The sequence below is a fragment of the Salvelinus sp. IW2-2015 genome, linkage group LG30 (genome assembly GCF_002910315.2).
Source record: "Salvelinus sp. IW2-2015 linkage group LG30, ASM291031v2, whole genome shotgun sequence".
NCBI lineage: Eukaryota > Metazoa > Chordata > Actinopteri > Salmoniformes > Salmonidae > Salvelinus > Salvelinus sp. IW2-2015.
This window is the reverse complement of record NC_036869.1, coordinates 5,990,072-6,012,483: the sequence shown is the minus strand read 5'-3', so window position 1 is coordinate 6,012,483 and position 22,412 is coordinate 5,990,072. Positions and strand designations below refer to the sequence as shown.

General features: G+C 44.1%; 1 protein-coding gene across 2 annotated transcripts in view; it reads left to right on the top strand.

The window, feature by feature from the left end:
* trps1 (trichorhinophalangeal syndrome I) overlaps positions 1-22,412 on the top strand; it is a 193,509-nt gene that overhangs the window by 42,649 nt on the left and 128,448 nt on the right. For both annotated transcript variants that reach the window (XM_023974705.2, XM_070436229.1), the window contains exons 3-4: positions 6,212-7,329; positions 11,454-12,601. In XM_023974705.2, coding sequence (XP_023830473.1) covers positions 6,212-7,329; positions 11,454-12,601 — 2,266 coding nt within the window. The remainder of the gene's footprint in view (positions 1-6,211; positions 7,330-11,453; positions 12,602-22,412) is intronic.

Below are 22,412 nucleotides of genomic sequence, written 5' to 3'. Positions count from 1 at the left end.
AGAGAGAGAGAGAGAACAATGGTGTTCCAAAAAAGGTCCAGTTCCCAGGACCACAAATATAAATTCCATCTAGACACCGTTGCCCTAGAGCACACACAAAACTAAACATACTATGGGCTAAATATCAGTGCCACGGGTAACTTCCACAAAGCTGTGAATGATCTGAGAGACAAGGCAAGAAGGGACTATGTCATCAAAAGGAACATAAAATCTGACATACCAATTAGGATGTGGCTAAAAAATACTTGAATCAGTTATAGAACCCATTGCTCTTTATGGTTGTGAGGTTTGGGGTCTGCTCACCAACCAAGAATTCACAAAATGGGACAAACACCAAATTGAGACTGCATGCAAAATTCTGCAAAAATATAATCCGTGTACAACGTAAAACACCAAATAATGCATGCAGAGCAGAATTAGGCTGATACCCGCAAATTATCAAAATCCAGAAAGAGCCTTTAAATTCTACAACCACCTAAAAGGAAGCAATTCCCAAACCTTCCATAACAAAGCCATCACCTACAGAGAGATGAACCTGGAGAAGAGTCCCCTAAGCAAGCTGGTCCTGGGGCTCTGTTCACAAACACAAACACACCCCACAGAGCCCCAGGACATCAACACAATTAGACCAAACCATATCATGAGAAAACAAAAAGGATAATTACTTGACATTAGAAAGAATTTACAAAAAACTGGACAAACTAGAATGCTATTTGGCCCTAAACAGAGAGTACACAGTGGCAGAATACCTGACCACTGTGACTGACCCAAAATTAAGGAATGCTTTGACTATGTACGGACTCAGTGAGCCTTGCTATTGAGAAAGGCCGCCGTAGGCAGACATGGCTCTCAAGAGAACACAGGCTATGTGCACACTGCCCACAAAATGAGGTGGAAACTGAGCTGCAGTTCCTAACCTCCTGCCAAATGTATGACCATATTAGAGACACATATTTCCCTCAGATTACACAGACCCACAAAGAATTCGAAAACAAATCCAATTTTGATAAACTCCCATATTTCTTGGGTGAAATACCAGTGTGCCATCACAGCAGCAAGATGTGTGACCTGTTGCCACGAGAAAAGGGCAACCAMTGAAGAACAAACACCATMGTAAATAAAACCTATATTTTTGTTRATAKATTTTCTCTTTTGTTCTTTAACTATTTGCACATCATGACAACACTGTATATAGACATAATATGACATTTGACATGTCTTTATTATTATGGAAATTTTGTAAGTGTAATGTTTATTGTTAATTTTTTGTAGTTTATTTCACTTTTGTTTATTATCTATTTCAATTTAAACATATGTTTCCCATGCCAATAAAGCCCCTTAAAATTAATTGAATTGAGGGAGAGAGAGAGAGCGGGAGAGAGAGAGGTAATGAAACAGGACCTCCTAATTTAGTTTGACATTTAAGATGACATATTTTGAATCACGTTGCCTCCTTACAAATGAGCCTCTGTATCGTTGTGTTTGGCCTAATGTCTCTCTACTTCTGAGGTGTAACAGGAGACGATGCAGGGTTCACTCTCGCCCGCCTCCCCTCCGCTCGCAGCTGACTGCCGGGGTTACTAGGCATGCTATTGATTATAGACCAGTGGACTGCAGAAAAGTACATTTGATGCGTCTGAAATGGAAGGTGTGAAATGGTTTCTCTATACAATGCAATTTCCCCGTACAATACAGTTTTACCATACGATTAAAAAAAAAAAATCTTTGTTTGCTTCTGTGGCGATATTTTTGTGCAAGATTATTACATTTGTATGATAATCGTCTGGGAGTAAGATTGAAGTTCTGTGGGTGATCTTGCCATTTTCATGGGTTGCTTACTTTGTTGGAATGGGGAGTTATAGTCTCAATTAGCTGGTTGGATGGGAATACGAGCACACCTTTGAGTTCAGAATAGGTAATCTGCCAGAAGCCTCTTTTCTTCCTATCTGCTATCTTAATGTTTGCGTCCCAAATGGCACCCTATTCTCTACATAGTGAACTACTTTTGACCAGAGCCCCATGGACCCTGGTCAAACATAGTGCGCTAAATAGGGAATAGGGTGCCATTTGGGACGCTGACCGTCTTATGAAAGACCTGTCATGGATAGGGTTGGGGCAGGAGTGTCAGTCTCGTTCATCAGGCTTTAAACTGAAGGAGCCTCTATGAGAGTTGACTTAACAACACTATCTCGCTATACAAATCCTTGTACTGTTTGTTCATGCTGTACATATTACTGTCTGCATATTTCTTTCTTGCTGTCTTAATGGCATAACATGTTGACTAGTGTGGTGTGATGAGAAACAGACTTGAGTGAACTTTGTCGTTTCAACCAGTTTTGCACCGCTGGGTAGCTTTTCCATGCACTGGTAAACAGGGCTATGTTTGGTTTTCTGAAAACTTTTTCTATCACATTTAATCACTGTTGACCAGCAGGGCCTCTATACAAGGCGGTTGCAGCAGAACTCATGGCACCACCTCAGCCAAGGTAGAGATTAGAAAACACTAGAGGAAAAACCTGGAGCCATAGCCCTTACTACTTGCTGGCATGCAGGCCCTGAAACTGGAGGCCATCAGCCCATACCTTACTGCTGTATTCAGGCCCTGCACCTGGAGCCATTAGCCTTACTATGCCTGTATTCATGGCCCTGAACCTGGACCAGATAAGCCCTTCCTATCTGGCTGTATTCAGGCTCTGAAACCTGGAGCCATAGCCCTTACCTACTGCTGTAATTCAGGCCCTGAAACCGTGGAGGCCATAGCCCTTATCCTACTGCTCTGTATTAGGCTCTGCAAACGCTGGAGCCATAGCTTACCTACTGCTGTATTCAGGCCCTGAACCTGGAGCATAGCCTTATACTGCTGTATTCAGGCCTGAAACCTGGAGGGCCAGATAGCCCTTACCTACTGCTTAATTCAGGCCCTGACCTGGAGTCACAGCCCATACCTACTGCTGTATTCAGGCCCTGAAACCTGGAGCCATAGCCCATACTACTGCTTGTATTCAGGCCCTGAAACCTGGAGCCATAGCCCTACCTACTCGCTGTATTCAGGCCTGAACCTGGGTCACAGCCCATACCTACTGCTCTGTTCTTCAGGCCTGAACCTGGATCAACAGCCCATACCTACTTGCTCTGTATTCAGGGCCCTGAACCTGGAGCCATAGCCATACCTTACTGTCTGTATTCAGGCCCTGAACCTGGAGTCACAAGCCATACCTACTGCCTGTATTCAGGCCCTGAACCTGGATCACAAACGCCCATACCTACTGCTCTTGTATTCAGGTTCTGAAACCTGGAGCCATAGGCCCCATACCTACTGCTGTATTCAGGGCCCTGCACCTGGAGTAGCAGCCCATAACCCTTACTGCTGTATTACAGGCCTGAACCTGGAAGTCACAGCCCATACCTACTGCTCTGTATTCAGGTTCTGAACCTGGAACCAAAGCCCCTACCTACTGCTCTGTATTCAGGTTCTGAACCTGGATCAACAGTCCATACATACTGCTCTGTATTCAGGTTCTGAACCTGGATCAACAGCCCATACCTACTGCTCTGTATTCAGGTTCTGAACTGTCCATCCCTCCACACTTTTTTAATGATAACATTTATTGTTGTCTCTTCTGCATAAGGCATATTGTACTTTATTAAGTAAGTGCTTGAGGTAGGCACAATAACAGACAAGGAGCACCATAATATAGGAAAATAACGGGTAGTGGTGGGGGTGAAAGGAGGTAAGGGGGGAAGAAAAAGTTGATGTGAGTTGACTGGTACAGTAGGAACAGTGCAGATGCCTGGGAGCAATACGAGACCATTATTCTGTCTTTTGATGGGGAATTGGAATGGTAATGTCTTGTCCATTCCGCTGAAGTTTTCATGGAATTGTACGGCATATAAGGAATAAAAAACCTTTCTCTTTTATGAGTCGGGAGACATTTCATGCTAAATCACCCTCCTGTGGTGAGGAACTCTAGCTGAGGATAGAACGACTGTAGCTCCGCTCTCGCTGCTACCTAGTGACATTACCAAAGAGACAGACACAGTGCTTCTGGGCCAGGTAATGAACATTGCTTCAGAAGATTATTTTGTCTGAGATGTGATTAAGGATGAATTCACATTTTTTGAAGGGTTTACATTAATTCAAAGTTCATTAAAAGTAAAAATCCCAAAGATTCTTCTACTCCGCGTGGGGGTGGGATTTGATGGACTATTTTGTTTACCACTAGGTCTCTCTGCTATTCTTCTGAACACTCTAACATTGATTTGTTGTTGAATGCTAATACTGTTGCTTGAAGACCTATTTACCCCTTCTTGTTCAAGCTGGTCGGGTAAATGCTCTGTCTTGTGTAGTAGTTTTGAGTTAGTCTTTGGGCTAATTTTAGGAGAGGTTAATGAAGCCATTTCAAGGGGTGTGATTCAATAATGAGGCTTTGTTGGAAAAGTGTTCCAAAGCTCTGGGACAAATTTACACAATCCCCGCAGTTTTCAGCCCAGTTTAATTTAAACTCTCGTAAGTGTTAGTTTTGGGGGTCAGAGTCTGTCGGCTGCGGATTGTAACACGTTTATTAACAATGTGTTTTTTGTGCATTGAAGTCGTAGACCCAGAGAACAAGATGAAAAGAATGCCTTTAGAACACTAGGCCAGGTATTCATTGTTTCATTGTTGATTAATCATGTGAGTTAATTCATTTATTTTGATTCATAACATGCTCTGTGGTTGTAAAATTCCACTTTGGCCAGAGGGATGGGAGCTAACCAACAGTGACTTGGTAATGATAGAAACAGGGTGTGGCGACTGTTGAGATTTCGGTTGCAGATAAAAAAAATCCTACGGCTTTTATGAACACGGGTAAAGGCGTTGCCCCTTACAAACATAAATTGCTTTATTTAATACCCATTTGCTTTACAACCTACATTAGGAAATTACTCTCCATATTTTTCACTGGAGAAGAAATGAGACTGGGATTATGAGAAATTCTTAGCACTCTGGATGGAGAAAATTGGGGTTTAGTGAATTTATACACGCACACACACACACACACACACACACACACACACACACACACACACACACACACACACAACACACAAACTCACACACACACACACACACACACACACACACACACACACACAGACAGGAAGCAAGCGCACGCACACTGAAACAAACTCTGATATTTGCTCTCATGCTGATCCCCTCCATCCTACAAATTCCTTTAATTCAGTTTGTGCTGCAGCAATGCCGACTAAATGGTTTATTTTATTTTGAGTGCAATTTCGTACCCATTGTATGCTTGACATAAACATGGACAAATGATTTTGTTGAACATTGACCTGTAATTCAACTCTTTAATCAGTTTATACATTCAATTTCATTCCTTCTAACTTAATACTCAACTACATCCACAGCCCTTCACAAGCCTTATCAGTAACTATAGACACAGATAGTGTTTATCACAATGCCATCAACAACACTCAGCGTCTGGCGTCGTTACTGCTTATAGAGCATGAGTTCTGTTTATGGCCCAGAGCTCAAAGGCCACCATTGTTTTAAGTACAAAAAATACCTTATTTTTTAGCTTTGTTGTATTTAATGGAGGAAACTCTTGAATGTTTTTATTTACTGATTGTGTGAGAGAGAGAGAGACGTGAAAAAAAATAGAACCACCATAGTCTCCATCTTATTTGATACAGTCTCCATCTTATTTGGTACAGTCTGCATCTTGTTTTGGTACAGTCTCCATCTGATTTGATACAGCCTCCATCTTATTTGATACAGTCTCCATCTTATTTGGGACAGTCCTCCATCTGTTTGGTACAGTTCCATCTTATTTGATACAGTCTCCATCTTATTTGGTAACAGTCTCCCATCTTGTTTGGGTACAGTCTCCATCTTATTTGATACAGTTCTCATCTTATTTGATACAGTCTCCATCTTATTTGGTACAGTCTCCATCTTATTTGATACAGTCTCCATCTTATTTGGTACAGTCTCGCGTCTTTTTATTTGATACAGTCTCCATCTTATTTGGTACACGTCTCCATCTTGTTTTGGTACAGACTTCGATTGAAGTGGTTCTTGAAAAGAGATCCAGTTCACTTAATCATTTTCCCTCATTCCTCTATCCATGTGTTTAATATACTGTACTTATTCCTCAATGAAGCGTGACACTAAAACATTTCTCTCTTGTCTGTCTGTGTGTGCTGCTTGCAGATATGGTGAGGAAAAAGAACCCCCCTTTGAGAAGCTTCGGTGGTGAGGAGGAAGGAGAAGGAGAGACTCTGGCCTCGGAGGCCACCGGGCCGGATAGCGAGGACAGTGCTGGGAGCCAGGCCTCAGAGCCCAACGGTGCCGACGGGCTGCTGCCAGACAAACCGGGCCGGGCCCACGTGCCGGTCCCAGACGAGCAGGAGGACCCCTCCTCCTCCCCTGGCTCCGTCTCAGGCTCCATTGAACAGGATGGAGGAGGAGGGAGGGGGGGTGGAGGAGCAGGAACAGTGCCGACAGTCGGCAGCGACACGCCTGGCTTTAATTACCCAAGCCACAAAAAGGGAGGAAATGTAGCGTCCTTCCCCTGCCATGAGGTGACAGACTCAGATCTGCCGGCGCTCCCATCCCGGGCCCAGCCCGATGGGGCTGTGTCTCTGTCTCCGCTCAGATCAGAACCAGATGAGGGGGGAGGGGGTCAGGCACGCAGCCCGGCTGGGGAGCTGCTGCTGGGGGAGAGGGGGGAGGCCGGGGAGGGAGGAGGGGGAGAAAGGGTGGGTGTCAGGGAGGGACTGCTGCTGCTGGGTGCCCAGGGGAGGGGCTACAGCAGTGCCAGCGGCGTCATCGTCCAGGGCGTTACCCGTAACGGCGAGGACAGGGACCCCTCCTACAGCCCCACAGGAGGTCTCTCAGGTCACCAGGATGGTATGGATGGCTCTGGATACCCTTTGCTACGCCCTCTCCACCCACACAGGGGGGTAGGTGAGGGGGCCGAGGACACCATGCCCAGTCCCCTGGGGCCCGAGACAGGGGTAGCCCCTCCTTCCTCTCCCAAATTGCAGGACTTCAAGTGCAACATCTGTGGGTATGGTTACTATGGGAACGACCCCACGGACCTGATCAAACACTTCCGGAAGTACCACCTGGGCCTGCATAACCGCACGCGGCAGGATGCAGAGCTGGACACTAAGATACTGGCCCTGCACAACATGGTGGGCTTCTCCCCACAGAGCCTCCACGCCAAAGACGCTACACGGCCCCCGTCCCACGCTGCCCTGACCGGAGCCCTACAGGATGCTGCAGGGTCCACACGGTTGTTACTCAACGGCACCTACGACGTACAGGTAAATATGCTCTGCACACCATTTCGTATCAACTCTTTGTATAATTTTTACATGATTCGCATCATTTTGTGGGCATTCAACAGTGTGTTGGTTAGTGGGTATGTGTTTGTTTTACATAACCAGAGAAACTCGAAGTATCAGAACGCCCGTCAGTAGTACTGTATAATGGTAGAGTCCCTGCCCGACTAGATGCCCAGGCGTAGGATTGCATCAACCAATTGTTACCTGACACATCATCGACTGTGCAGCCGGGAATCAGATTGCTGTATCATATGATGTGGTTAGCTTATATGTTAAATATTTATCCATGCGTTGTGTGTCTGGCAATGTAGTCGGACAGGAACTCAACCATTCTCTGCATTGAGACCCAGGCCAGCCGTGGTTTGAGACTTGTCTCTTAGTGGTACACTTGAGTCATCAGAGTGACTGGACACCCACGGAGAGAGGCCTCATGGGAACTGTAGTCTGTTTTATCACTGTCATAAATACATCTCAACTTGAAACATTACATTCATGGACTACGGTTTAGCCATTAGTTTAAAGCTGCAGATGTAACTTTTTGGGCCACCTCCCAAAATCATATAGAAATGTGAGTTATAGATATGTCATTCTCATTGAATGCAAGTCTAAGAAGCAGTAGATATATTCTATGTGCGCTATTTCTATGCTTCCCGTTCTTTAGTTTTTGTTACTATTGTACACCAGCTTCAAACAGCTGAAAAATATAATATTTTTGGTTATTGAAAAGCTGCTTCAGATGGTTTAGATGGTACAATGATTCTCTACAATATGCAATGCTTGCTTTGTCACATAAACTGAAATTAGGCTAACTATTTGATTTTTAGCAAGCAGGACATGGTGGAGCGATTTCTGCATATTGCACCTTTAATATCCATGAAAACGCCTGCCAAACATATATTGCACACATGGACCATACAGTACCCCCACTGTTTGGGAGTTTGAAACATATTATCTAATATCTCCAAAAGAAAAGAGCCATACGTGACTCGGTGCTATTACCAACCGCTAGTTTGAAAGATATTTCTTAGTAATCATTGTCTCACTATCCATATCAATTGGATGTCACCGGGTTCGAATATTGTCACTATGAAATAAAAAAAAATATAAAAATAGAATCAAAAACACTATTCTGTATTCATCCCCTAGTGGAATTTTCCATGCGGTAATAGCGAAGGCTGCTCATTTGTCATTACCCAATGAAAAGGGAGGAAAGAGTGTAGGGAAAGGAGACGGAGCCAGTGAAAACAGGCAACTCGATTTATTTTAAACGAGGGGTAATGAACAGATGTCAGAGCCATTTATCTGCACAGCTTTCGCTGCATGCGGTTTCTCCCTCAAATTCAACAATGTCATGTTTACAATTCGAGTGGCGTATTTAACTCCAGTGTTCCTTAAAAATGAGGTGCCTTTGGCCCGGGGTCTGGGCCTCTTAATGCCATATCATACAGCAGGAAGGGCTATTTGTCCTTTAAGCCCACCAAGGATTGTAATTACCTCTAAATTAGTTTACCCCCTTAAAAAAGTCTGCCTGTCTCGGACGGCTCACTAAGGGCTGATGCGTTGATGTGGCTGTCACCTTTTTTACTTTCTCTCTAACACTCATCTGGTGTGTGTGTGTGTGTGTGTGTGTGTGTGTGTGTGTGTGTGTGTGTGTGTGTGTGTGTGTGTGTGTGTGTGTGTGTGTGTGTGTGTGTGTGTGTGTGTGTCCAAAAAATGACTGACTTGTCTATCATGTTTTTGTGTGTGAGTTGGCATGTGCTTCTGTCTCTGTGTGTGAGGGGAGTCAGCATGTGTGTATATGTGTTTGTGGGAGAACAATTCTGGTGAATGGCAGACTTGTGTGGTATCGCATACAGACTTTTTGCATATTGTTATTTTTGGGAATGTTTTGAGTTCCCCAGGAATTCACACCCTTACTGTTCCACACCCAAGTGAATGTTATGGATGGGCATTTATGTTTAGTCTACTGCACATGTTCACATATGTTCACTCTGAGAGAGCCTGTGGATATCACTTAAAGCGGCAATATGTAACTTTCTGGCCGACCCGATCAAATTCACATAGAAATGGGACTTATAGATCTGCCATTCTCATTGAAAACAAGTCTAAGATGTGGTAGATCTGTTCTATGTGCCGTATTTCTATACCTCCCATTCTTAAGATTCGTTTTTGCATCTTTGACTTTTGGTTTTGCACACCAACTTCAAACAGCCGAAAATACAAGATATTTCACAGCGGTTTAGATGGTACGATGATTCTCTCCACTATACTTGCTTGTTTTGTCACATAAACTGAAAATAACCTAACTATTTGAACTGTAGCAACCAGGAAATGGTGGAGCGATTTCTGCATTGTGCATCGTTAAGCATTTTTAAATAGATATCATAATCTTGTGACGTTGCTGTGGTCTTATTGCACTTTGCAGTCTCTGGACTCTGGAGACATTGGAGAGACACGGTAATACTTTTACACACTGATCTCAGAGCAGATACATATGTAGGATCTTCATTTGAGCCAGTCTGCTACAGCAGGAAAATTCCTCTGAAGCAACAGGAAATGCAAATTATTATGTGGATTATAATTAATGGACATTTTTTGTATGGGTTGATACATTTTTCATTAGAGCAAAAAGTGGTAATTACTGACTTAAGATCGTACATCTGTAGTCTTACTGCATTAAGAAGGCAGAGAAAAGCAGACCTCATAGTAGCAGGATTACGAACTAACAAGGTGCATTCAATTATTTCAATTGTTTCACAAGCCCCATATTTTCCCACTTAAAATCCCAAAACTTTATTAAAATACACAAAAATGAAAATACATTTAATTCCATAGTAGACATGGTCTGGTATTACAGTGTATTTATTTTATTGCTCATATTTCAGAGGACGTTTCAGTTGACTGACTGGAGCGGTCATATAATAAATGGTGTATGTAGCTAGTCTCTTCAGGCAGTTTTAGGAGAGACCCACTCTGTTTCAGTCATTACATATCGTCTAGAAAGTGACGTCAGGCTGCTTTAAACCACATGAGGATCGAGACCTCCCACTTACACACACTGGATAGTCTACCAATTACAAAACCTCTCTGGCTCCGGGATATTTCACACAGCCGCCCTTATGTTTTCGATTTGAGACGTTTTGTTGCAGACTTGGAGGTCAAGGTGCGCAGGATGTTGAAATTCAGGGAACATGTTTGACTGCAAGGTTGGTTTGGTTTGTTGCGTTTACTAGACAACAACCTTGACGGTTGATCCCTGCGAGGCACTCTCGATGTTCACGCCTGCAAAACCATTTTCATGCTTTTTGGAAATAGAGGGTGGATTTGTTGTGTATTATTAGGGAACAGGTGTTTCTTTAGCAGTATTCAAATATAACCCCCTTCCTTCTACCACCCTGCCTCTGGTTGGCTGTATTGTCAACTTGAGCATCAAAACAATCTCAGTTTGACGTTTCCCTTGTTGAATAAAACGAGGGAATTCATTTGTAATAAAGCGTAATAGACTGCATTGTTATACAGTGTGTATTACCATATAAAGGAGCGGCAGTTATCGCAGGTGTTCAAGTTCTATGGACTCTTCACATCGACTCCATTTGCTCAATTCAATTCCTCTTCACTTTATCATTGAATCGCTGGTCATGGAATTGTGAAATCTGATAAACCATTCTGAACTGAGCTCACCTCAGTGTAGATATAGATAATAAGCCGTTCTCTTTATTCCTGGTCTTTCTGTGATGAGTCTGGGTGTTGCCAGGATGGTTTTCTCCTGTGTCTGTGTGTAGGACTGACTGACTCACATATTGCACTTTGTCTATGTATTGCTCTGGGTTTATTTTGTATATCTTTATTGTTTTCACAGATGAAAAAATATATGATGAGAGTTAAAAGAGAAATTAAAAGTCCATGGGGCTTGTAAATCACCTTCCCCTTTCACATATTTCTCAACAAATAAAGAGTAGGATTGTGATAAATAATTGTTGCAAATAAAACGAAGGAAAAGAAAACATAAGATTCAGGTAAATCAGCGGAAGAAAAAAGACATTGAAGCGAAATGCATAATCAACATGAGTTGATGTCTCTTCCTCTTCTTCATTGTGTTCCAGGTGACGCTGGGAGGCACCTTCATTGGCATCGGGAGGAAGACTCCGGACTGTCAGGGAAACACCAAGTACTTCCGCTGCAAGTTCTGTAACTTCACTTACATGGGCAGCTCCTCCTTGGAGCTGGAGCAACACTTTCTGTCTGCCCACCCGAATAAGATGAAGTCCCACCCCCCGCAGCTGCCCAATGACGACAAGCCCTCGGACAGGAGGGGGAACTGTGTGACACGGGGCGGTGGTGCGGAGGTTGCGGAACCGGGAAAGTGGGCGGACCGGGTGGCGGTCCGTGCGGAGGACGACTCGGTGGCTGGCTACTCTGTTCCCATCCGCGCCACCGACTCCCCTGGCTGGACGGGGACCGACGACGGCGGCACAGCGGCGGACTATTACTGGTGTAAGTACTGCAGCTTCAGCTGTGAGTCGCCCAGCTCACAACGCCTCCTGGAGCACTACGAGAAGAGACACAACCAGCCTGGGGGAGGAGGGACCAGGGAGGGCAGCCCAGCCGAGAGGGAACGAGGGAGCAGCAAGGCCAGGGACAGAGAGAGAGACCCTGATCGAGACCTGACCCCCCACAGCCGGAGGAAAGACAAGACAGGAATGGGTGGCACGACGGGGGCAACAGACCCAGAGACGGTGGTGACCAGCTACAATTGCCAGTTCTGTGACTTCCGCTACTCCATGAACCACGGGCCTGAGGTTATTGTGGTGGCGCCTCTGCTCCGCCACTACCAGCAGGCCCACAGCATCCATAAGTGCACCATCAAGCACTGCCCGTTCTGCCCGCGTGGCCTCTGCAGCCCCGAGAAGCACCTGGGGGAGATTTCCTACCCGTTCGCCTGCAGGAAGAGTGCCTGCTCCCACTGTGCCCGCCTCCTACTCCAGCTGTCTCCCCAGGACATCTCCCTGTCCCCCAGGCCCAGTGTCACCCACCTGTGTGACCAGTGTCCCTATGCCACCAGCGACATCGACCTGCTCCTGCTGCACTACGACAGCGCCCATGCCACCCATGGCGTGCTGGAGGTCAAGCCCGAGGAGGAGGGCGCAGAGACGGGGAGGATCTCGGCCCCCAAGGGCCCTCACGGGGAGCACTCATGCACCAAGTGCCATTTCATCACAGATGTGGAGGAGGAGATCTTCCGTCACTACAGGTGAGTAGTGGGGAGTTGAGTCTATTTGCAGACGTTGCTGACATGTTGTAGTTAGTCGACAAGTCAATTAGTTAAGCGGTTCAGCGTCACATTGTAAACCTGATTTTCATTGATAAAAATGAGTGTGGTATCATGCATCACGGCTCAGTGCTAGAGTCCAGCTAGTGTAAGCATTGTTGACATTGTTCTTCATTCAACTTTGGGTTATGAGATGATCTGTTGTGACGTTGAAGTAAATCCAGTTTTGCTCATAATGAGCAGCAGATTTGCGCTGACACACACAGTACATGTAGTTAATCAACTTTAGGGAATCGATAGTGAAATGTTAAAAGTCAAGTAATTCAATAACCCCTTTGTGGGCTTAGATTTAGTCTTGCCTTTGCCAGGTGTGTGTGTGTGTATGCATGTGTGTATGTATGTGTGAGTGTCTCTGTGCTGCCTTCCTGTGTGCCTTTGTATCGGGGTGGGTTATGGAAAATACTCTGCAACTGAACCATATAATAGATAATTGAGCCACTGAAATCACTCTATTACCTTCTATTACACATCCACATAAGATATCAATTACAGAGCATTTTTCCTTTTCAGCTCAGCAGCCTGTTTAGATTCGGCTGTTTGGGAATGTATCGATAGAAGTGAGTCTTGTGCAGTAGCTCGATCCATATGTCTGCTTGAAGCCTTTACAGACGCAGTGCCAGAGCGCTGAGAAATCAATTGTGGTAAATCTAATAGAAGTGCAAAACTTGTATTTCAGGTTTTAAAAGGCTTCTAATGTTTGTAATTTCCACTTTGAAATTACCGACCTGATTTTCCCTTAACGAAAAATGTATCAACCCTGACAACAATGTCCATTAATTATTACATTTACATTTAAGTCATTTAGCAGACGCTCTTATCCAGAGCGACTTACAAATTGGAAAGTTCATACATATTCATCCTGGTCCCCCCGTGGGGAATGAACCCACAACAACCCTGGCGTTGCAAGRGCCATGCTCTACCAACTGAGCCACACGGCCACACGTATAATCCACATAATAATTCACATTTCCTGTTGATCACTTGTTGGAGGCTTCATTTCTGTAATGCTTATAAAATGCTCACCCCTCTAGGCTAAGTGTTAAAGGTTGAAACAAAACAGCTAAAAGGGCCACCCTCAGTGTGTGAGAAACAGGCTCTTTCTTGAGTGTTTGTGTGATGTCCATCATGATCTGTAGACCCTGGAAGGTTTGTTCAGGTGGGCTCGGAGGGGCTCTGTTTCCAGACCCTGATGTTGCTGTGTGTGTGTCTGTCTGTGTGCCTGCTGAATAAGGTGCTTTTTGTATTCAGGCCTCATAGCCCTAATGCACAGAGGAGAGAGCAGAAATCAGACCTGCTTCTGCTGGGGTTCCCAGGAGATACCCCGCCTCAAACACTGTGTGTGTGTGTGTGTGTGTGTGTGTGTGTGTGTGTGTGTGTGTGTGTGTGTGTGTGTGTGGTGTGTGTGTGTGTGTGTGTGTGTGTGCTCGTGCGCGGGATGGAATCAGTACCTGGAATGGAATTAATGGAACGGAATGCTTCCATATGTTTGATGTGTTTTGATACCGGTCCATTGATTCCATTCCAGCCATTACAATTAGCCCATCCTCCTATAGCTCTCCCACAGCCCCACTGCTGCATGTGTACAAATACATGTTGTTTCCACCTCTGTTTTGTATCGTCTCTGTGTCTTGTACATATTACACTCTGTTCCATTCAACTACAATATATACCTGGAGATGTGGTGTGTGTCTGTGAGTTAGCATGTCGTGCATGATGTCTGGTGTGCAGGAAGAGTAAAACTTACCGCATGTTCCCAATTGAAACAGTTTACCATATATTATGATGACATTTTTTTATGTTTTTGTTCATATTGGTCTTCGGCAGGTTTTTTCCGTTTGTTCGTGCACACACATTCTTTACGCCCTTGGTCGGTGATTGGTCAGCAGTATTACTCCTTCAGTCTTAAAGGAAGTGTTTGTTGTTATTCAATGAGAGACAACTAGTTTTTCATGCACATTTTTTTCACTTGAGGAATACTGCTCCAAACATGTAAATTGCACGACTAAGACCTACCTGGGGGAAAAAACGTTAAAATGAATGACACAATTCTTGATTTATCTTAAGTTAATTCTGACTATTTTGAGGAAGTGTTTCTGGCTATGTTTGTTGCTACGGTGGCTCAAGAGGGACAAACAACAGGAATATTTACGCTTTTTTCTCGCTTCCAAGCGAAGCTTTAAGGAGTACGAGTGCACAGATGGTTGCTTCTCCTAGCCGAGTTTTGCTAGGAGCAAAGCAAACCTATGTACTGCATGCGACGCTTAGTGGCCTGCTCTGGTCTGGCCCTGTGCTGTAGATTTATGTGCTGGTCACCACGTCACTCACCTCCAGACCCCCACCCACCCTGCAGCCTGGACGTGAACACCATACTGATGCCTGAGCCGTCTAACACACACACACACACACACAAAAAAACAACACACACACAACACACACACACACACACACACACCACACACACACACACACACACACACACACACACACACACCACACACAACACACAACACACACACACACACACACCACACACACCACCACGCCATACACCAGCACCTTATACTCCGTCCAGCTGTCATCTCCTAGGTACACTGCCACCTTCAATTGATGACGTACCGAGCGAGGAGTCTAATCTGTAGGCAGAGCAGAGGGGGAACATTCCTCCATCTTTTCTTAAGGAACAATGAAGGAGATGAAGAGGTTAGTATCATAGTGTAATATGAGCAGCACACAGAACACACACAATGTTACATCTCAGTCAGCCTTTAGGGCTTCCAGCATCGTTCCCTGCACAGCACCGGTATGGAGACTCCACTGTAACATGTTTTACCCAGCCTCTCCAGCTCAGATCTCCGTTCAGCTTCAGTCCCCCAACCTCTCCAGTTCAGTCCCCCCAGCCTCTCCAGCTCAGATCTCCCAGTTCAGTTCCAGTCCCCAACTCTCCAGTTCAGTCCCCCCCAGCCTCTCCAGCTCAGATCCCCAGTTCAGTTCAGTCCCCCCAACTCTCCAGTTCAGTCCCTCCTAGCCTCTCCAGTTCAGATCCCCAGTTCAGTTCAGTCTCCCCAACCTCTCCAGTTCAGTCCCCCCAGCCTCTCCAGCTCAGATCCCCAGTTCAGTTCAGTCCCCCAACCTCTCCAGTTCAGTCACCCAGCTCTCCAGTTCAGTCCCCCCAGCATTTACAGTTCAGTCCCCACAGCCTCTCCAGTTCAGTCCCCCAGCCTCTCCAGTTCAGTGCCCCCAGCCTCTTCAGTTCAGTCCCCCAGCCTCTCCAGTTCAGTCACCCAGCCTTCCAGTTCAGTCCCCCCACAGCCTCTCAAGTTCAGCTCCCCCAGCCTCTCCAGTTCAGCTCTCCAGCCTCTCCAGTTCAGTCACCCCAGCCTCTCCAGCTCAGACACCCCCCCCCCCTATGCTGGATCATTAGTCTCCTCTCTCTGCATCCTGCTAGTGTACCTGCACAGGGGGAGGAAAACCCTTCCAACTCCCTCCTTCTCCCCCTCCCGTTCCGCAGGGAGAGGTGTACGGGGCAGACCAGCTACCAGTCGTGCTAAGCCAGAGTTCCATTTCCTCTGTGATGTCAGGGTATCTGTCCGTCACCCTGGTGTGATTCAGTCCAGTTCGCCCACAGCTCTGCATCTGCCGACCGGCCCTCTTAAAACACTGAGTATTAAGTGTGTTCACTGGTGTATAGCTAAGGGAGTTTCATTTCATAGCCCACAAATTACATCCACTCAATACTTTTACTGACACAGACATTATTTTATTCTTTACTAAATCACTAAAATAATTTTTATGTATTTTGGAGAAAGTGCAGATTTTTGATACTGCAGTCATGTTGAGAGCAGCGGTTTAATACCATCAATGGCCGTGGAAATTAAACACAAATTTGTTTTTGCCACCTCTCTATCTTTCTCTTCTCTCTTTCTCCTGTCACGCACACACCACACACACACACACACACACACACACACACACACACACACACACACACACACACACACACACACAACACACACACACACACACACACACACACACACACACACACACACACACACACACAGCACACACACACACACACACACACACACACACACACACACACACAGCCTACCCACCCTGTCTGAGGCCATCCTATAAATCAACCTTCAGTGAGCCAAGCAGAGAGGGAACATTCTCCATCTTTTCTAAGGAACAATGAAGAGATGAAGAGGTGTATCATAGGTGTAATATGAGCAGCACAGAACACACACACATGTTACATTCTCAGTCAGCTTAGGGCTTACAGCATGTTACCGTCTGCACAGCACCGGTATGGAAGACTTCCACTGTAACATGTTTTACCCCAGCTCTCCAGCTATTCTCCGTTCAGTTCAGTTCCCCAGCCTCTCCAAACTTCCATAACAAAGCCATCCCCAACAGAGACCACTGCCCACAAAATGAGGTGGAAACTGAGCTGCAGTTTCTAACCTCCTGCAATTGTATGACCATACTAGAGACACATATTTTCCAGATTACACAAACCACAAAGAATTCAAAAACAAAATCCAATTTTGATAAACTCCCATATCTATTGGTGAAATACAAAGTGGTGCAATCACAGCAGCAAGATTTGGGCACACAGGAAAGAACAACCACCATTGTAATACAACTGTTTATTTATTTCCCTTTTTGTTCTTTAACTATTTGCGCATGATTACAACACTGTATTAAGACATAATATGACATTTGAAATATCTATTTCACTTGCTTTGGCAATGTAAACATATGTTTCCCATGCCAATAAAGCCCCTTAAATTGAAATTGAATTTAGAGAGAGGAGGAGAAAGAGAAGTAGGAGAGAGATAGGGGATAGAGAGAGAGAGAGAGAGAGAGATAGGGGATAGAGAGAGAGAGAGAGAGAATAGGGTATAGAGAGAGAGAGAGAGATGAGGGGATAGAGAGAAAGAGAGAAGAGAGAGAGAGAGGAGAGGAGAGAGGAGAGAGAGATAGAGAGAGGGGGGTAGAGAAGAGAGAGAGAGGGGGGATAGAGAAGAGGGAGATAGGAGAGAGAGATAAAAAGGGGATAGAGAGAGAGAGAGAGAGAGAGAGAGGAGGAAAATAGACTTGCCAAAACGCCATCTTGCTCTGTCCTAAATCATCCACTAGTGTATGACTGCAGCTAGCCTTGTACAGACAGATACATCTGGACTGGCAAAAAAACATTTGGCTGGGTGTGTGTGTGTGTGCGTGCGTGCGTGTGTAGATGCGTGTGTGTGTGCACCACATTTATTTGTGTGTGGTGGTGGGGATTCTTGAACGTGTGTTCACATCAACATTTACTTGTTTTCAAATCAATTGCAATTTCCTCAAATTTCCTAGGGAAGAGTGGGATAAGGTGAGCCAAAGGGGTAAGTTGAGCCACCCTTGTTTCTAGGAAGCCATACACAAAATTAATCATTTGACCAAATATTTAGGAAGAGGTCATCATTTCGTGGAGTCTGTGAAGGAAGAAACCATTAAAAAGAGGTTAGCAAGTTAGGTCCATAAAACTGATTTTCACAGAGCCAAATTAATGTATTGTTTTAGAGGTTTTATGATGCTTGTATCTAAAAAGTAGATACTTTTAAGATTGTTCTATACATCAGTTGGGGTGTCTAAAAGTTTCAATATGAGCTCCTAAGCCTAGCATGAACGTGCATCATTTTAATTGRGTGGGCTAATATAGTCAAAATGTTTGCCCTTTCGTAAGTTGAACCAATGYCCAAGGGGTAAGTTGAGCCAATGGCAAGTTAAGCAAATGTAAGTATTTTCTTACCAGGCGTAATGCAAGGCATTATCACTGGGATAGGAGGTAACACCAGGGCCTGGCCGATGTTAAAAGTGTTAAAAAGACAGAAAGTGATTTTGATTGTGTTGAATTGTGTTTGGGAAYTAAAGWTGGACATGGTTTTAAAAAGGTAGTGGTAATATTTKATTCAATACAGACATACAGTTGAAGTCGGAAGTTTACATACACTTAGGTTGGAGTCATTAAAACTAGTTTTTCAACCACTCCATAAATGTCTTGTTAACAAACTATAGTTTTGGCAAGTCGGTTAGGACATCTACTTTGTACATGACACAAGACATTTTTCCYTTCAATTGTTTACAGACAGAATATTTCACTTYTAAWTCACTGRATCACAATTCCAGTGGGTCAGAAGTTTACATACACTAAATTGAAAGTGGCTTTAAACAGCTTGGAAAATTCCAGAAANTTGGAAAATTCCAGAAACTGATGTCATGGCTTTAGAAGCTTCTGATAGGCTAATTGACATCATTTGAGTCAATTGGAGGTGTACCTGTGGAGGTATTTCAAGGCCTACCTTCAAACTCAAGTGCCTCTTTGCATGACATCATGYGAAAATCAAAAMAAATGTGCCAAGACCTCAGAAAAAACATTGTACACCTCCACAAGTCTGGTTCATCCTTGGGAGCAATGTCCAAATGCCTGAAGGTACCACGTTCATCTGTACAAACAATAGTACGCAAGTATAAACACCATGGGAACACACAGCCGTCATATTGCTCAAGAAGGAGACGCGTTCTGTCTCATAGAGATGAACGTACTTTGGTGTGAAGAGTGCAAATCAATCCCAGAGCAACAGCAAAGGACCTTGTGAATATGTTGGAGGAAACAGTTGCAAAAGTATCGATATCCACAGTAAAACGAGTCCTATTGTGACATAACCTGAAAGGCCACTCAGCAAGGAAGAAGCCACTGCTCCAAAACCGCCATAAAAAAGCCGACTACGGTTTGCAACTGCACATGGGGACAAAGATCGTACTTTTTGAAGAAATGTCCTGTGGTCTGAGGAAACAAAAATGTAACTGTTCGGCCATAATGACCATCGTTATGTTTGGAAGAAAAAGGGGGAGGATTGCAAGCCGAAGAACACCATCCCAACCGTGAAGCACGGGGGTGTTAGCATCATGTTGTGGGGGTGCTTTGCTGCAGGAGAGACTGGGGGACTTCATAAAATAGATGGCGTCATGAGGAAGGAAAAGTATGTGGATATATTGAAGCAACATCTCAAGACATCAGTCAGGAAATTAAAGCTTGGTCGCAAATGGGTCTTCCAAATGGACAATAACCCCAAGCATACTTCCAAAGTTGTGGCAAAATGGCTTAAGGACAACAAAGTCAGGGTATTGGAGTGACCATCACAAAGCCCTGACCTCAATCCTATKGAACATTTGTGGGCAGAACTGAAAAAGCGTGTGCGAGCAAGGAGGCCTACAAACCTGACTCAGTTACACCAGCTCTGTCAGGAGGAATGGGCCAAAATTCACCCAACTTATTGTGGGAAGCTTGTGGAAGGCTACCTGAAACGTTTGACCCTAGTTAAACAATTTAAAGGCAATGCTACCAAATACTAATTGAATGTATAGAAACTTCTGACCCACTGGGAATGTGATGAAAGAAATAAAATCTGAAGTAAATCATTCTCTCTACTATTATTCTGACATTTCACATTCTTAAAATAAAGTGGTGATCCTAACTGACCTAAGACAGGGAATRTTTACTAGGATTAAATGTCAGGAATTGTGAAAAAAGGAGTTTAAATGTATTTGGATAAGGTGTATCTGAACTTCCGACTTCAACTGTATGTAGGCAGCTTAACTTACCCTATCCCAATGCTCAACTTACCCCATACTCGGAGTAAGTTTTGCCAAGAGATGACTTCAAAACTGTAATGTTGACATGAATTCTGATTCTTTCCAGGGATTCACAACATCCTGAAATGTATTTAGATATCTTTGTTAGAAAGAATATTATATTTCCCTTGACAGAGTGAAGCTGAATCAAAAAATAATTGCTCATCTTACCCCTCTCTCCCCAACTCTGCTTATTCAATTTATAGATATCATTGTTCTTCTCATGGCTTAAACAATTACTCAAAGGTTAAAATCATTTTTAAACCACAAAGAGACAAGACGAACAATGCATTTAAATGACTGTTAGACAGTTAGTTTAGTAAATTGGAAGGAACTTATGTTAACTTTTCCTTAATTGAATTAAATAAATTAAATTGCATTGCCTTTTCATCAATCTACCGTGGAAACAAATAAACACTTTTCACAGCTTTGTGTAAAAATAATTGCTAATACTTAAACTATTTATATGGCAGTAATTGAGCCATAAATGTCGGTATTCTATTTGAAGACACACCTCAATTAAACCACCTCATTATTCCCAGTTCTGTAATTTGTTAAATTTAGAGTGGGTACGAGGTCATGAATAAAGCAAGAATCATTAAAAACGATTTATTCCCAAGTATGAATTTACATATTTAAATATACTGTAAAATGTCTGCATTTTAGCTGATAATGTGGTGCTTATTTGAAACTTTAAAGAATATTTTGTTGAACAGCATTACAGTTTTGTAAAACAAAATGTAAACTTTTATGTATCAGTGGTGTCTTAGTCTGACCCTAATCCAATCAATAAACAACATCAATCCATATGCATTTTAGCAGAAACAATATCTGGCAAATGATAGTCTACTGTAATTCTATTTTACAGCCAGGGAACATCCAGAGAAGAGCCCGTTACACCACGTCCCTGGGCTAGCCAATGATCAAATTTCGGTTTTGGGTCGACAGAAATATTTGTGTTTGCTGTCAGTGAGGTCGGCAGAGGAGAGGATAGCGATTTATGTTGGACTCAGGCTGTCCTTTATGTGTGTGAGCTGTTGCTGCCTTCAGTAGTGAGGGAGAAAAAAAGAGAATGAAAGAAAAGTAGGAGCGAGAGAGAGGGAGAGAGAGAGATAAATAGAGAGAGAGGGAGAAGGAGCTGTTTGTCTTCTCATTTTAAAGCGTAATGATAAGTGAAAGTGTCTGCGGCTGGAAGGACTGGCCGTGGAGGAGGCTCTGTCTCTATCGCTCACCATAACTCCCCTGTAATAAAACCACGGAAAACAACCAGTGTGTCTCAGGTTGCACACTTGTCCGTTTATTCTCATGAAGCTGTAATTGAATTTGTATGTAATGTTGTTTGTTTTCTGGTCTTGGAGGAAAATAGTTGTTGAAGAAAACCGCGCTACGCTAGCCCAGAGGATAGGTGCGTTGGCTGACTGTGTGCGATGTGAGTGATGAAACGTATGCTGGTCTGTGTGTGTGTGTGTGTGTGTGTGTGTGTGTGTGTGTGTGTGTGTGTGTGTGTGTGTGTGGGCGTCGAGCGTGCGTGCATGTGTCTGTCTCTGTGTGTCTTATTTTGTGTATGTGCGTGAGAGTACATGCTAGTATACTGTAGATTTTCCGCACTATCACAAGCATGCTTGTGGCCTTGTGTGTGTGACAGGGTTCTACAGTGCAAACATTTTACTTGCATATGCGCCTAAATATTTTGCTGTGCGACCTGGAATTTTTATTTAGGAGCACCAGTGCGGCTATAAAAATGAAGGATTCTAGCGCTATTACATCAAACATTTAATGTGGTGCTCCTAAATGTCTTTGTATGCGCCTACATTTTTCCACTTAGGCTCACACGTGCTCCTTGTAAAAAAGGTCCGCGTAGAGCCTTGTGTGAGTGAGTATGTGTGTGCATGTGTTTGGGGGGTTGAGAGCGTATTATTGGATGCGCTGCTACGTTGAAAAATCACAGATGTTCAGGACATTCTTTAGAGGCATAGCTGGCCTCTTGGCCTGGTGCAGCGGTCCTTTGAGATGTAAACAGTACAGATAATCAGAGAAGCCTGCCTGCAGAGACTAC